This window comes from Ranitomeya variabilis, chromosome 5, assembly GCF_051348905.1.
Source record: "Ranitomeya variabilis isolate aRanVar5 chromosome 5, aRanVar5.hap1, whole genome shotgun sequence".
NCBI lineage: Eukaryota > Metazoa > Chordata > Amphibia > Anura > Dendrobatidae > Ranitomeya > Ranitomeya variabilis.
The window spans coordinates 332605284-332623367 of NC_135236.1; the positions used below are offsets into that span (position 1 = coordinate 332605284).

The following is an 18084-nucleotide window of genomic DNA, read 5'->3' on the forward strand; positions in this document are numbered from 1 at the left end:
GGTTAATGTGCCGGGAGCGGTCCGTGACCGCTCCTGGCACATTGTGCCGGATGTCAGCTGCGATAGGCAGCTGACACCCGGCCGCGATCGGCCGCGCTCCCCCCGTGAGCGCCGCCGATCGCGCTGGACGTACTATCCCGTCGGCGGTCATACGGGCCCACCCCACCTCGACGGGATAGTACGTCGGATGTCAGGAAGGGGTTAAAAGCGACATCTTGCCCTACAAAAACACAAGCTGCTGTGACGCCCCAGGGTCCTGGTCGTCACAGTGGCATTGCTTTCCTCTCGGGGAGAGTGATGCTACGTTTGGAGGCAAGGAAGGATAACTGCATCCAGGTATCACAAACATGCAACACATTCATACTCCAGGCCACCAGGGGGAGCTTTTGATCCTATTTACTAGGTGACTCCCCATACATATATAACTGGTAGTCTGTAGGGAGAGTTAGTCAGTCCTTCAGGGAAGGTGTTCCTGGCAGGAGCGAATACCTGTCACAGGACAGAGGAAAGAGGGTCCACGGAGCTGTGCATGCCATAAGAGCTGCAGCTCCCAGAAAGAGACATTTTGAAGGCAGAATTGTATTGCAGCGAGCGTGAAGGAAAGCAAAGCACAGGAAGGGATACCAGAAGGGGACCAACCCCGAACAGGCTGCCTCCTTCTGAGGCGCAGAACACCGGTAACCGGAACACCGAGGTAGTAAGGACCTCTATGCCTTACTTCAGAGACCGGCAGGACAGCTAATTGAATGTTACCTGTCCGCACCTACACCCAGGAGGCACGGTGGCATCCCTCAGAGGCCTGGGCATGCTAGAGTCCCTATAAACAGCCTCAAGCCACCAGTCATGTGGGTTTTGTCCTATCCAACTACGGGGGACAGAGAGAGAGACACCACATCTGTGAGGCCCTTATATGAAGCTTATGCAGTAAGGGACTACACCACTACAGCGCAAGGGAAGGCTATTGATTTCCACCTGGACAAGAGGACTCTGGACTTGCCTCCGAACTGGCCGGACTGCCTGCCCTGTGGTCTGGTGCTCTGGACTGTGGATGCTGAAGTTTTCAGTAAAGGTAAAGAGACTGCAACTTTGTCCTCGTTCTTCTCTGCGCCTCTCACCATACCACCATCTACACACCAGGAAGCCCTGGGGATATACTTCACCTGTGGGAAGGTATACCATCTAGTGCCATAACATCACCCCAGCGGACCCCTTAAAGCCGTGTCGGTCACCCTGACCGAATACCACAGGTGGTGTCACAAACATAAACTTTATCCCTTTAAAGACCTTTCCCTTTTATACGGACGTCCCAGGGCCACGGACCAGGTCAGCCACCATGACATTCCCCCCTTTGAGCCGACTGGACTCGGTACCGAGTACCCCCTTGCCCTGACGGGGCGCTCCACTGTCATACAGCACTGTCAGTGGAGAAATATAAAAAAAAACTATAGCTCTCTTAATATAGTGATGCAAAAACAATTATTTTTTAATAAAATTGTTTCTATTGCGTAAAAGCGCCAAAAGATTAAGAAATTATATAAATGTGGTATCGCTGTAATCGTTCGGATCCAAAGAATAAAGTTGCCTTACCACTTTTACCATACAGTGAATGGCATAAAAAAAACAATTCCTGAATTGCTGTTTTTTGTTCATTCTGCCTCCCAAAAATCGGAATAGAAAGTGATAACAAAAATGATATGTGCTTGAAAATCATACCAATACAAACTCTGACTCATTACGCAAAAACAAGCCCTCCCATGATTCTGTTAGCAGAAATATAGAAAAATTATAGCTCTCAATATTTGGCGCTGCAAAAACTTGGTTTTGCAAAAAAAAGAAGCATTTTTTAGTGTGTGACAGCAGCCAAACATAAAAAACTAAATGTCTGGTATTGCTGTAATCGCAGCGACCCATAGAATAAAGTCGTTTAATGATTTATACCATACGAGGAACAGCAAAAAAATAAAACCAATTCTTGACTTGCTGTTGATTTGTTCATTCTGCCTCTCAAAGATCGCACTAAGAGCTTTGTAAGATAGCGCTTACTGCATGTGTTGGGGGACACTCGCTTAGCAATGGATTCAGTCACACAGGCGCGATTTTCTCTATTAAACAGTCCATGCGGTTTATTATACAGTCATAAACTGGGTTATGCACAGTTCATTATATACTTCATAGAACACAATAGGCACCAACAGATGACATTAAGTTGCAGTCTCTAAACATGGGTGACTGCACAGTTCATTAACTGACCTCGTCTGTGCACACAGTTCCCCAACTCTGGGTTACCTTCCTGGAGCTCTTGCTCCACACGCCGACTCCTCGTCAGTCCATGTTCCCAGGGAAGCTGCCGAACTAGGTTCACCGTCCCGAACAATGCCTTGCTCACCAGGCCACCTGACAGTCCAGATCCTCAGACGGGCTGTAGCTCCCCCAATGCAGTGCCGTTGCAGACTCTGCATACATTCGGCCTTTCCGTGCGCTCTTCAGGATGTCCGTCCCCACCTGAGACCATCCAACACACAAGTCTCTCAGTGCGCTATTCAGGGATCCGATCCTACTCCCAGGATCTCCCAACACACAAGTCTTCAGATCCACAGCCTCTCAGTGCGCTATTCAGGGATCTGGTCCACACACAGGACCTCCCAACACACAAGCCATCCAGGATCTACACACTCTCCATTACAGAGACCATGTGACTACACCATGGTCACATTATGAACCTGTAACCACTCCCATAGGTGAGTGGTGTGTGTGGTTAGTTCGACCCGCCCAGCTCTCAAACTAACCCTGTAAGCCTCCCTTTACAACAATACAAACACTTGTGGGACTACAGGTCTTATAACAACAACATTACTGGCTTACAGCGCAGACTCCCTCTGCGGCACATACTGGCCATTTACAATCATGCCAGACACTGTTTCATTATCACCATTACAGATACGCCTCCATGCGTATCCTGAGGAGCACATACAGCACCCCGTAGCTGTAACAGGGGTCACTTATTCACAGCTTGCTCACACTGGCGCATAATATGGAAGAGTGCAATGCGAAAAAATCTCACATTGCACTCTGGCCAGTGTTATTCAACGAGGCATGCGGAGATTGGCAGCGTATTTTGCAAGGGGCTCACCCATTCAAGTCAATGGGTGCATGCAAAACATCAGACAGCACTCGGATGTCATCAGAGTGAAGTCCGATATATGCCAAGACCGGCAAAGAAGAAGATGGAGAGATTAATCTTTCCTCCTTCTCCTCACTTGTGATCTGATTCTCGCATGTAAGAGGATTGGATCACAGTAATATGACACTCAATTCACGCTTGCAGCAGAGTTTCAGCTGGGTGTCAGTAGCATATTGCATCTGATGGTCTTGCATCGGATGCTATACGTTAATGTGACCCGTCCTAAGGCTCGGCTTCCATCTATCCTGCGTTCTACACAGGGTTTCCGCATTAATTTTTGAAAATACATGATTCAGAAGGAACCGCTAGGGGAAGATTCCCTATAATGAGGCAGATGGAGGCACAGTGGATGCCGTCTGATCTGTGATCCAGCGGTGTCCCCCTTTTTAAGTGTGTATACGTAAAGGCGCGATCAGCAACAGTTTTGTGCACCTCTGAAAAGAAAGACACAGCTGAATAGAGAACAGACGAAGTCTAGAGTAACTCTACTGCCTCATTATAGTGAAAGGATCTCTTGGGGGCTTCATCTGAATTACAATTTGGAGATTTCGATAAAAACCCCGATGTAAGTGCTCAGCGTAGAGACTGCAGGTTAAATGTAATCTAAAATGTTCTGTAAAATGCTTCCAATAAAAGCTTCAACTCAATCAACAAATACAGCAAGCCCGAACTCAGGTCCATCAATTGTCATTGGAAATATAGGGGGTTTCCATGTTGGTAACACAAAGGCTCTGGAAAAGCGAAATGGCTCCCCCCAAACAAAAGTCCAGCGAATTCTGCGCTCCAAAATCTAAATGTCCCTCTCCTTCCTGAGCCCCAGTTTACCTAAACCATATTTAGTGTCCACAGATTTGTCAGTACTGATGTACTGATGTCAATAGAGATGAGAGCCCACTTCATTTACGGGGTGCGTGTTGTAAAATGGCCACCATACAAGTCCTTGAGGGAAGATATGTGTCATCGCGGCTATTAGCTGTGGTGATGTGAGCTCGGAAGTATGCTCCAGCACGTATAGTGCTGAGAGCGTTGTTTGGTCTGTTCCAGGGCTGGGTTTTACGAGCTGTCATAAGAGATGGGTGGGAATAACCGCTCACATATCCCAACCCCAGGGGCGTGGTTTGGCTAATAAAATGGAGGCCAAATGTCTCATTCAGGGTCTGTGGTCGGAGGTGTGGAGAACCTCCAGTGTGTGTTGCTAAAGACACTGACCTGAGCGGGTGGACCTGCAGTAGTACATGGACTGTTCTTCTGTTTGTTTTTTCACTTTGTGACGAAAAGCTGTTAGTTTGTTTTCCTATCCAGAGGAGTTTATGCAGTTTTAATAAACTTGCTTGGACACTTTTACAATACTGCTTCCAGTGCCTACCTCAACCACACCTGAGTGAGTACAGATCACTACAGTTTCTATAGAAACACATTTGCACTACAATGGCAGATTTGCAATTTCCACTCAGCAACATCTATTGCTGTTTGTTTCTGGAAAACACACAATTAAGTTAATCGTCACTACACCTGTAAATAAATTCCTAGAGGGGTGTTATTTCCAAAATGGAGTCACTTGAGGGGAAGTATTCTGATCTATGGGAACTTAGGGGCTCTGTATATGGAGTCCGAGAACTATTCTAGGAAAATCTGCGTGCCAGGAGGCAAATAGCGCTTCGTCCCTACCGAGTCTTACCATGTGACTATGATACATGTGAGGTATTTGTCATGGTTAGGACATGGTTAATGTCCTGTTCTCTCAGGGTTAATGTTGTTGGCGTCTCTTTCAAGATGGGAGGCGTATTTATACTCACTCCTACCTGGGTTTCTCTGTCAGCTATACGTTCTGCTTTAGTCAGTGCGCTTGACCCCTGGAGTATGTGCCCGGTTTGCATTGTGTTTATCTTGCTCTCCGTGCATTACTCTGTTTGTTCTTCTGGGTTACTGAACTCTGGCTTTGCTTCTGACTATCCCCTGTTTGTCCCTTTTGGTACCTCGTGATGTCCTGGCTCCGATCTTTGCTTGTTTGATAACTTTCTAGTTTTTATCCTTTCTCTGTTCCCCGGCCTCTGGCTCCACCCCCTGACCTCCTCCCACTCTGTCACATGTCTAAGGTCCTGTTGGTTACCAGATTAGTAACCCGGCATTTAGTTCAGCTCCTTTGATGCTGTGTGCAGCTCTCCCCGCAGCATTAATACCTGGGAGCCGTGACAGTATTTCTACATTCAGCAGAAATTATGTGACAAGTTTTAGTGCCATTATTACCGATCTCTCCATGTGAATGTGTAAAATATGGGGCTAAAACAACATTTTTGTGGTAATAATGTAATTATTTTATTCTTCGCCGCCAAATGGTATAAAGTTCTGTGACCCACCTGTGGTGTCAAAATAATCACTGCACCTTTAGATGAATAGATTAAGGTCACTTATGGGGGTTCTGATGTTCTGCACCTCAGGAACTCTGCCAATGTGACATGGTACCTGTAAACCATAACAGCAAAACCTGCACTATAATATGATGTTCCTTCCCTTCCAAGCTTTGTTCTGTGCCTCAAAAGTAGTGTTTGACCACACAGGAACGCCATCAGGGCATTACTGCCCTTACTGGAGTATGGGGCCCGGTGAGGAGGGTCTGGTCCGGGCCCCCGTCTTTACCTGTCCGGGCCCCCGGGGCAGGATTTGGACTTTCGCTAATAACTGAACGTGTGTCCTCAGACGCACGTTCAGTTACAACCTATTGCTGTGCAGGACAGCTTCCTACACAGCAATAGGAGCCGTCAGCCAGAGGCTGGCAGCTGACCTCAATGCGCATATCTCTGACATGATGCGCCAGCGTGTCCGCGCCTCAAATGGTTGAGGAAGAGGACTCCGCTGGACCCTGGCCTGGGTTCTAATCCCACCTTGGACAACATCGGCAAGGAGTTTGTATGTTCTCCCTGTGTTTGCATGGGTTTCCTCCGGGTACTCCGGTTTCCTCCCACATTCCAAAAGACATACTGATAGGGAATTTAGATTGTGAGCCCCATTGGGGACAGTGACGATAATGTGTGCAAACTGTAAAGTGCTGCGGAATATGTTAGCGCTATATAAAAAAAAGATTATTATTATAGGTAAGGATAACTCTTTTTTAACTCATATCCACAATATGGGACGACATATGGGGGGCAGGATGAGAGGACATATATGGGGTGGGGCAGGATGGAAGAACATATGGGGGTCAGGATGGAGACATATGTGGGGCAGGATGAAGGCATATAGAGGGGCAGGATGGAGACATGGGGCAGGATAAGAGGACATTTATGTGGGCAGCATGGAGACATATGGGGGGCAGGATGAGAGGACATAAATGGGGGCAGGATGGAGACATATATGGGGGCAGGATAAAGACATATATAAGGGCAGGATGGAGACATATATAAGGGCAGGATGGAGACATATATAGGGGCAGGATGGAGACATATAGGGGGCAGGATGGAGATACATAGGGGCCGGATGGAGACATATAGGGGCAGGATGGAGACATAGGGAGGCTGGATGGAGACATATGGGGGCAGAATGGAGACATATATGGAGACAGGATAGCGACATAAATGGAGGCAGGATGGTGACATATAAGGCCAGGATGGAGACAGATGGAGCCCGGATGGAGACATATGGAGCCCGGATGGAGACATATGGGGCCTGGATGGGAGGACACATGGGGCCTGGATGGGAGGACACATGGGGCCCGGATGGGAGGACACATGGGGCCCGGATGGGAGGACACATGGGGCACGGATGGGAGGACATATGAGAGCAGGATGAAGACACATGGGGGCCAGGATGGGGGTCGTTATTACGGAAGTTGCCAGGATGTAGGACATTATTACTGTAGGGGCTAATTAATGGATATTATTAATGCTGTGATATATTTTATTTTTGAGGATACTGTTTTCAGTGGGGGTGGGTGGTGGGAGGTCCTGTTACTGTGAAGGGCAACATTGTCACTTTTTTTATTCCTCTGGCGTAGTGTAGAAGTTGGGGAAAAATTGGGGAATGTGCTCTAGATGACTGTGTTATTTTCTGCCGAGACGAGTTTTGGCTGGAGGAAGTGATGATGGTCTGCACTGGATGAAGAAGACAAGCGAAGATGAACATCTTCAACTAGAGACTTATCTGGTGAGCCAGTGTATTATCTGTACGCTTACGCTATACACAGAGCTACTGTGTATAATAACAAGTTTTGTTGTCCATTTTCTCCTGTTACCCTTGTGAAAATAAAAAAAAATGGGTCTAAGAAAAAAAATTTGTGAAAAAATTCTAAAAATTCCTGTGAAGCATCTGAAGGGTTAATAAACTTCCTGAATGTGGTTTTGAGCACCTTGAGTGGTGCAGTTTTTAGAATTGTGTCACTTTGGGGGATTTTCTGTCATAAATACCCCTCAAAGTCCCTTCAAATATAATGTGGACCCTAAACAAAATGGTTTTACAAATTTTGTAGAGAAAATTGCTGGCTAACTTTTAACCCTTATAACTTCCTAAAGAAAAAAAATTGTGTTTCAAACATTGTACTGATGTAGTCATGTGGGAAATGTTATTTATTAACTATTTTGTGTGATATCTCTCTGATTTAAAAGCATACAAATTAAAAGTTTGAAAATTGCAAAATTTTAAACATTTTTGCCAGATTTCCATTTTTTTCACAAATGAACGAAAGTCATATTAAAGAAATGTTACCACTATTGAAGCGTTCCAGTGTTATTACCACATAAAGTGACACTGGTCAGAATTGTAAAATCTGGCCTGGTCGTGAACAGCCTTGTGGGTAAAGGGGTTAATATGGCCATATTTTACAAGAAGGTGGGGTTACCATTTTGAGACAAGTAACTGACACAGAACAGGAGAAATGAAATTTGTCTTCCTGGAAACACATTTTTGCTTCTCTCTTAGCTCTGCTGTATTGTAACAATATTGTAACACCGTCTGCCTGTGAGCTGGAAGCTGAAGCAGAGAAGAACTTGCAGGTGTGTCAGGTATAATCACGCACAGCTCTGCAGTGAGATCAGCACACTGCTAACTCTCCCTTTACGTAAAATAAGCTCTGGAGGCTGAGTTATCTTCCAGGCACTGTCCTCCCCAGAATCTGAAAGAGGTAATTTACATAAATGGATAAAAGATGATTTCTCAACAACAAGGCATCTGATATGAGGCATACAGGTATGACTTTTTTCAGCAGTCTATAACCTGCATGCCCAGAATAATTAATGACAGATTCCCTCTAAGTGAGCATTTAATAGGCTTTATTGTTATAGGGGAACTCAGAGTATTCTGTTTGTCTGAGGTGCACACAGAGCATTGTTACTTTCTAGGTGGCAAAATATGGGCACTCTTTGTTAGGGCACTTGCAGAAGGCAGTAATATATTCTAGAAATCAATTTTACCATCTAGAGGATACAAAGGAGGCATTTTACTTTGCAAGGGGCACAGTGGTGGGCATTATTATGTGAAGCACTAAGAGGAGCATTGTTATTGCACCAAACAGCAGTTGCCATAATAGGGACACATACTGCGTCAGCGGTTCAGTATTGGGTTATCACCAGGATGAGGAGTTTGTGTAGGTTGGCAATAGATGGGGACGTGGCTGGAATTGTGAGAAATCAAATGTGTCTTTGTTGTAATCTCTGAAGACGAGTCCTGGCTGGAAGAAGTTATCATGTCGGTCTGGGCCAAATGGAAAAGACGGGAAATGTAAACTACTCCATCAGAAAAAAACCACCATCTGTAAGTCACTATCTATAATTGTACTGTAATCTCTTATATGTTCTACAGGACTGGTATCTTCCACTCTTCCACTGTTGACCTTTGAATAGAGATTTATTTTCTGTAAAACTATGGTCATCTGTTGAGGTTAGGCAGCTCCACTGTAGTTGTAAACATAGTTAACTGCAGGGGCCCACTAAGATATTTCACCCCTCTTGAGTTGAACTCCTAGCTACACCTCTGGATCAAGAGATTGAAGTTGTGTGGTAGGTGGAATCTGATCACATGACCACACAAACCACTGCAACCAAGGCTGAGGAGTCATCAAGCCAAACCTTCAATTTCCCTGACTCCGAATCCTCAGCCCTGGTCACTACTGAGCAGGTACATAAAGTGCAGCACAGATTCATCTCAACTAAAAGCCAAGATCCTTAAATCAGGAACAGAACAGACATTTATAGAACATTTCATAAGTTTCACAAAGTTTTATGAAAAAATATTCAGCACATCCTGCATTGTACTACTGTACCCAATTTATTATATATTTTAGGAGTCGGATTTGGTGCATTTTATATTGATTCCAACAAAATGGACACTGATTGCAACAGTACCCCTCTGACTCCACAGCCCTGACTGCAACACCACCCCGAATTCATGCATGCACGCTGGACTCTTAGCCTCTTCACCCCCGGGCCATTTTCTGATTTTTTTTTTCAATTTTGTTTTTTGCTCTTCTTCTTCCCAGAGCCATAACTTTTTTACTTTTCCGTCAATATAGCCATGTAAGGGTTTGCTATTTGTGGGGAAAGTTGTACTTTTGAACGACATCATTGGTTTTCCGATATAATGTACTGGAAAACAGGAACAAAATTCCAAGTGAGGTGAAATTGCAAAAAAAATTACAATTCCACTATTGCTTTTTTTTTCACAATTTTCACTAAATGCTAAACTGACCTGACATTATGATTCTCCAGGTCATTACAAGTTCATAAACACCAAACATGTCTAGGTTCTTCTTTATTTAAGTTGTAAAAAAAAAATCAAAAGTTTGCAGAAAAAAAAATGTACCAATTTATGAGACCCGCAGTGTTTTAATTTTTCGAGATCAGGGGCTGGGTGAGGGCTTATTTTTTGCGAGCTGAGCTGATGTTTTTATTGATACTTATTTTGCGGTAGAGACAATCTTAGGATCACCTGTTATTACAATGTTGGGGCGACCAACAAAACATAATTCTGGTATTTTAGTTTGTTTTCTTATATTTTGAGGAAAGCAGCAATACCAAAGATGTGTGTTTTTTCAATTTTTTTATTGTTTTATTTCTAATGGGGCAAAAGGGGATGAACTTTTACGTTTTTTCTAAAAACTTTTTTTTTACATTTTTTCTGGCTTCAATAGTCTCCAATGAACGATGGCCACAGGGCAGCACTCATAGCAGATCAACAATGACATCCATGTGGGACTCCTGCAGACCCCCGATTATCATGCCAACCGATTGGCGCCCCATGATCATGTGACGAGGCCGCAGATGGGTGGGGTTATTGACACGATTCCAGCGTAGGTGTGTTAAATGTCGCTGTCAGAGTTGCTATCATGTGCTGGAAAAGATGCGGGCTCAGGGCAGGAGACTGTTTCAAAAGGCGGCACACGACATGTGACGCATTTGTAGACAAAATGTCGTGAAGGGGATAAGAATAAACAGGTATGAAAGGATCGGGAGAAAATTGTAGGAGAAAAGAAGGGAGAAAAAATGCCATGAGTCGCTGAGGGTAATTTAGAAATAGCTTTGCAGGCTGCATGTTTGGGACTCTCGGCTTAGAGCTGGGACGGGGAACCTCAGGCCCATGATCATTTACGGCCAGCAATGACCTTTTCTCCAGCCCCCAGGAAGATTCCTGAGGACTGCAGTGCTTGGGCCAGCACAGCTGTGTTTTGATGGCTTACGGACCTTTAATTTCTTCTTGATCTGTGAGGACATGCACTTAGCATTCAAAATTGAACGCTAAGGTGCGTGCAGTGAAAGATTACATCTTGATGCCAGTGCCAGTGCCACTTTGTGGGCAGAGATAGCATGAATGATGATTAAATATCCAAATGGCCATTGGCAGAAAAGTTTCCCCACCGCTGGTCTAAACAGACATGTAATAACTTATAATCTCTCCCACCAATATGATGAGCAAATTGGATAATTCATTATTTTTTTCTTTTGCATCTACAGTCTAATGATGAAGAAGCTCTTAAAGTCAAATATTCTAATATTCCTACAGGTAGAGATAGGAATGAACATTTACATGATGTCAGAACGGTGGTTCAGTGGTTAGCAATGTACTGTAGCTTTAAACTGGGCTGTGAAGTCAGAGTCGTGGAGCTGGTGTCCATTTTGGTGGAGTTTGCATAAAATGGACAGTCCTACCCCTAAAATGTATAATAAATTGGGTACAATAGTGCAATGCAGTATGTGGTGAATATTTTTTCATAAAAATTTGGGAAAGTTATAAATTGTCCTATAAATGTCTGTTCTGTTCCTGATCTAAAGATCTCGGGTTTTAGTGGAGATTAATCTGTTCTGCACTTTATGTACATGCTCAGTAGTGAAGCAGTGCTGTAGAGTCGAAATTGAGGAGCCAGGCTTACCAACTCTACAGCCCTTGCTTTACCGCGATGGGGTCCTGGGTTCAAGTCCCACCACAGACAACATCTGCAAGTAGTTTGTATGTTCTACCCGTGTTTGTGTGGGTTTCCTCCGGTTACTCCGGTTTCCTTCCACACCGCAAAGACATACTGATAGGGAATTTAGATTGTGAGTCTCAATGGGGACAGTAATGATAATGTCTGTAAAGCGCTGTGGAAATGAATGGTGCTATAAAAGTAAAGTAAATAACATAATCACTGAGTGTATACTAATACTGCAGTAAAAAAAGTAGAAACCAGATAACACATTCCAGCTGAATTATATAATGTTATAGAACCAAAACCTCAGCATTTTTGGACAGAAAACAACACAGCACAGTCTAAACATACATCTAAAAGAGAAGCAGCTTTCAACTTTGTAGTGAGGAAAACAGTTTGCTGGAGAAAACATCTTTGTAAGTTTTAAAGAGTTCTGGGGATGGAGTTTTCAAGGAATAGGAATTACAAACCGTACAGTATATACTCGTGTATAAGCCGAGTTTTATAGCACATTTTTTTGCGCTGAAAACACCCCCCTCGGCTTCTACACGAGTCATTGTCCCAGAAAGAAGGCGGGGGAGGGGGGAGCGGCGGAGCAGCGGGTCATAGAGGCTAAAGCCTGTGCCACTGCTAAAGAGAAATTAATATTCATTTCTCTCATAGTGCGCACAGTAACAGCTGAAGCCGCAGCCACCGGCTTCCAGAAGACATCCTACTCACCCTCCAGCGTGCCCTCGCAGCATCTCGTTGGTGCCAGCTTCCAGCAGCTCTTCCTGTGCTGAGCGATCACGTGGCTCCACTCATTAAGATAATGAATATGCACGCATCTCCACTCCCATAGGCGTGGAGAGAATATTCATTACTTTAATGAGAGGTGCCACGTGATCGCCCAGCACAGGAAGAGCTGCTGGAAGCTGGAACGAGATGCTGCGAGGGCACGCTGGAGGGTGAGTAGGATATTTTTTTTGTTTTCTTTTGTAACAGGAAGCATGCATACAAGGACGGGAGGGGGGAGCCACGCATACCAAGACAGGATGGGGGAGTCACGCATACCAGGACAGTGACAGGGGGAGCCACGCATACCAGGACAGCGACAGGGGGAGCCACACATACCAAGACAGAATGGGGAGCCATGCATACCAGGACAGTGACAGGGGGAGCCAAGCATACTAGGACAGGACGGGGGGAGCCAAGCATACCAGGACAGCGATAGGGGGAGCCACACATACCAAGACAGCGACAGGGGGAGCCACGCATACCAGGACAGGGATGAGGGGACAATGCATACCCGGCTTATACTCGAGTCAATAAGCTTAACCAGTTTTTCGTGGCAAAATTAGGTGCTTCGGCTTATACTCGGGTCGGCTTATACTCGAGTATGTACGGTAAATTAATAGAGGTTATGTAGCAGTATACCACTAAGCGGGTAGTGACTCATGTAGTGGTCAGTGCTAGGACAGAAATCAGACAAAATGCATGACTTATGCGACTTTTGTAAAGCAGCTACACCTCGACAGAGTGTGCACCAACCACTATATGGGATCATATCACAAGACAGACTTTACCAACTGTAAAACAACAGGTAAAAGATGCAGTTACCCCAGGAAACAAATTAACTAAGGAAACTTCTAGAACTAAATTCATATGAGCATATGAAGAATCATCCATCTTTCATCCAGAAAAAAGCTCATCCATATTGTCAGCCATATGCCATCAGTATGTAAGTTTTTGACATGGAAATGGAATTCATTTTGACACATCAATAATATGAAAATCACTTCAAGGCTAGATAATGCTTTCTATATTAATAATTTAAATGGAACTGCTAAAAATGGATCCCATACAAATCCAGTCTGTATTGCATTTGTTTTTTTTGGGGGGGAGAGGGGGCACCCATATAGGCAATTCTTATCCAAATAAAAATAGATGAAACCAGTACATGCTATTATCTTTTTTTACACAGGCCGATGATTCATGTGGAAAAATATTAATGAGAAATAACACATTGATTCACGTTGATGTGTGTGCTACCTGTGTGCGATATGTTTTCCATAGAACTGTGAGCAAAAATACGTTTCTGTGGAGGCACAAATAAGCAGCCTGTTACATGCAAAACAATATAAATTACATCCTCAGATTTTTTTCAATGGAAATTTTAGAAACAGAACAGAATAAAAAAAGTATGTGTACCTTAAGAACAGCCCTCTGTGGTAGTTGAGAAATATCATCTTCACCTTCTCTCATAGCAGAAGAACTTGCATTTCCCAAATCATCCATGTCGCCTCTTTCCAAACGCTTGTAAATATAAAATGTCATTGTTAAAGTAGAAATAATGTACTCATAAGAACTATATATTAGTAAAAATTGGATGTCCAAAAAAAAAAAAAAAACAGGCTTGATATTAATGTAGAACAAAGAACATTTATCTAGCTACTGTGGCACTATAATTATATGTAGTAGTAAAAATCCTAAACTTTCTGGCTTTTCATTTTGTCAGTTGTGGAGATGTCTAGGGATCATAAGTCTAACCTATGTAGACTTTGCTGCATGAGGGACAGATACTAGCATGACACTTGCATCTTGTGCCTTTATTATATTTGTTTTAAGTAGCTCTCCCATCAACGTTGTTATCCTATTAATATATTGCAGTCATCATATTATATAGCACTGTGTACTTACAATTGCTCATTTTGCCTTTCTACCCAACTAATTCTCCTATTTTCTCTGTTCTATGTAGAAACAGGAAGTCTGTTGTCTCTATAATACTATTTATTTATTTCTATAGTGCCATTATTTTCTGCAGCACTTTACATTACAGCTGGGACTTGTACAGACAATAAAGACATTACAGAATAACACATAACTCAACAGATGCCAAAATGAGTAAGGGCCCTGCTCGCAAGCTTACAATCTATGAGGAAATAGGGGAGACACGAAAGCAAAAGGGTAAAAAGAGCTTGTATTGTGTGGTCCAGTCATCAATATAATAAATAGGGTATTCAAAAAACGCTATATCAACCGGTCGCCAGCCTGTGTGGTGACCGGCAGCTCTGATTGGTGGTAAGATAGTTACCGCTGGTCAGAGCGCTGTTGTTCCCATGCTGTTAGATGACAGCGTGTGAGCCAGAAGTTACTGCTGGTCACAGTGTCACGGGAAGACTAGGTGGGCAAGAGCTAATAACCCGGGCCCCTGCAATTTCCCTCAGACTAGGGAAATCCTGACTGACCCTCTACCTAGAGTTTACACTGATGGTGTGCATGTCTAGGCCTCGACCCTCACCCTGTCTCCTGTTTCAACCCTAGGCTGAAACCACCGCCCACCACCCAGTGAAAAGATAATACACCAATACCCACAGTTAGCACAGACAAGGATAACGGAAAATATACACCACGCCGCAGTCACTCAGGAATACACTATAATGCGCAGGGCAAAATAAATACAAATATAGGAAGGAGTAAATAAGACAAAGGGAAATACACCACCAGCAATGATACTCCAACTCCTGGCTCACCACTCCAGACCGAGATAACCACGCACTAGACAGAAGCTATAATCGGCGACGCCCAATGTTCAGAAGAACTATTTAAAGGCAGTGGGCGTGGCCCAGCTTCCAATCCGAGCACCAGCTAAATTAACCCCGGATCAGCTAGATAAAAACTAGCCGACGCCACTGAGCACATAGTGGACAAAAGTGGAATTACCGCTGTCTGTCGAACGCCCTGGTGTGAACAGCGTCCGACATGACACACAGGCGCTGGCTGATGAGAGTACTACTTTCATCAGCATACACCTGCTGTCACTGACAAGAGTGAGAGCAGGCAAGGCTGATGAGCGTATTCATCAGCCGGTGCCTGTACAATAAATAAATTTAAAAAATTGTCGTGCGGTCCCTCAATTTTTGATAACCAGCACAGGCAAAACCGACAGCTGCAGGCTGAAACCCCCAGCTGTCAGTTTTACCATGACTGGATACCAATAACAGAGGGGTCCCACGGTCCCATTATTTAAATAAATATTTTTAAAAATGGCGTGGGATCCCCCTCATTTTTGACAATCAGCCAAGCTAAAAAAGACAGCTGGGGGCTGGTATTCTCAGACTGGGAAGGGGTCATGGATATCGGCCCTCTCCCAGTCAAAAAATGGCAAACCTCAGTCACCCCAGAAATGGCACATCCATAAGATGCGTCAAATATGGTGCTGAGCCTCGCTCTTCCAACATGCCCTGGTGTGGTGACAAGTGGGGTAATAGTTGTGGGGTTGATGTTAGCTTTGTAATGTCAACTGGCATCAAACACATAGGTTAGCAATCGAGAGGCGTCTATAAGACGCCGCCATAATCATATTGTAAAAAATACACATTCTGAATAGTCTTTTAATTGAAATAAAGACACTGACATCTTTTGATCTAAAAAAAGCAAAGTTATACTCACCTTTACGCTTAATCCACTGAAGCTCATGTCCCCTTTAAAAGACAGAAAATAATAAAGCATATCCCTCACCTGTCTGACGCAAAGATAACCCTCTGATGCCCATGTCTCCTGTACAAGACCAAAAATAATAATCAACCATATCCCTCACCTGTCTGACGAGAAGATAATCCCGCGACAGGCCTAGAGATCTGCTACATCTAGATGGTCTGCTGAATGCTGGCATAAGACAGTTCTCACCCTGGCAGTGATGTCAGTGAGGTGAATGGAGTTCATCAACTATGAACTCAGCTCACCTTTTTCACGTCACTGTGACAAACTGATGCTGCACTATGACACGCAGCTCAGTGTCTCTGCTGGATGGCAGACTGATCGCTCGCATCCTGCCAGTGTTCAACATGAACTGAATTTTCTGCTCATTGGACAGTTGAGGGATATGGTTGTTTATTATTTTTTATCTTTCACAGAGGACATGGGCATTGGAGGATTATCTTCACGTCGGACAGGAGAGGGAAATAAAAACAAAAAAGCAATCAGTATATTTATTTAAAATAAAGGATTTTATGCTTACTATGTATTTATTTCAAAACTTACTATGGGGTTAGTAATGCGGGTGTCTTATAGATGCCTCTCCATTACTAACCCCTGGGCTTGATGTCAGCTGACAATACAATGCTGATATCAACCCCAGCCTTATTACCCCACTTGCCACTGCCACAGTGCAAGTGGGAAGAGCGAGGCTAAGCACCAGATTATGGATGTGTCATTTCTGGGGTGGCTGAGGGATGATGTTTTAGTCTGGGAAGGGGCCAATCTCCATGGCCATTTCCTAGGCTACTAATATCCGCCTGCAGCTGTCCATTGAGCATTTGATGGTTATTATTATTGGTCTCCCCTATAATAGCCAGTAAAGGCTAAGCAAACAGCTGTGAGCTGATCTTCATAGCTTAGGAACCTTTATGGATATTGTTTCCTTCCCACAATATTAACATCAGCCCCTAGCCATCGGCTTTCCCTCTGCTGATTATCAAAATTGTGGGGGAACCCCATACGTTTTTTTTATTTTTTTTTTATTTATTAACAAAAACAGTAAGGTCACCTAAGTTCATAGCAGCTGTCTTTTTTACATTGCAAGTGCCAGTGCCAGACTAATGAACACGTGCGAGTCCAGCACTCGGTGCTTCAGCATTCAACAGTCCGACACTAGATCCATTATGAGGCCCAGTGGCTTGAACTCAGGTAACCTTTCATGTAACCAGAGGTAACAGTCACAGAGTCTCCTGGCAGCTGCGAGGCCCGAAAACCTCATGGGAAACTCTGAGGGACATTTTAAGTTTACTTTCCAGCTGCTGTAACACTTGGAGGCTATGAAATAAGGTTATCTTTTGCGTGTATTTTACTGTACTTGTTAATAAATAAAAAATGTACAAAACGGCGTGGGGTTCCCCGTAGTTTTCACGGCTGGGGGCTGATGTTAATAATCTGGGAAAAGGGACAATACTCCAAAAGGTTCCCAGGCTTTTAATAACAGCTACAAGCACAGAATGATCAGCACCTGTGTGGTGCACACCTGGCCGTGTCAGCACAATGCCGACTGAATCCGTCACCAAGGTTTCGGGTGCCAACCCAAATGTGAAGCAGCAGAACATTAGTCCATGTCGCATAAGCCCATTAGGCTTTGTGGTTGAGGGTCTGGATGAGGGCTCCTTATCAAATGTTAGGGAGGATGTGGCCATTTTGTGTAGTCTCACTGTGCCCTCAGGGGGGTGACGCACAATCACACCAGACAAAAGTAGAACCTTTTCTGAGAGGGGTCAAATCCACCTATATGCCCCCATTTCTCCATGTAATGTCATTGATCTCTTTGAGGAACAGCTCATAAGGGACATGGAGGCTATAATTTATCCTAAATTGCCCTCTATCCTTACTATTTTGGAACGCCAAGCATTATTTTAAATAAAGAGTTGGGAAGATACCTTTATAAGAGCAGCCGACAAAGGCGGAAATATAGTGCTATTATCAAAAGAACAATACCTTCTGGAGGCACATAGATAATTGTCGGATGAAACTACCTATCAAAAATTAT

General features: G+C 44.1%; 1 protein-coding gene across 1 annotated transcript in view; it reads right to left on the bottom strand.

Annotated features, from left to right (window-relative positions):
• FBXL13 (F-box and leucine rich repeat protein 13) overlaps positions 1-18084 on the bottom strand; it is a 377146-nt gene that overhangs the window by 245645 nt on the left and 113417 nt on the right. Inside the window, exon 7 of the mRNA XM_077264721.1 lies at positions 13761-13865. Coding sequence (XP_077120836.1) covers positions 13761-13865 — 105 coding nt within the window. The remainder of the gene's footprint in view (positions 1-13760; positions 13866-18084) is intronic.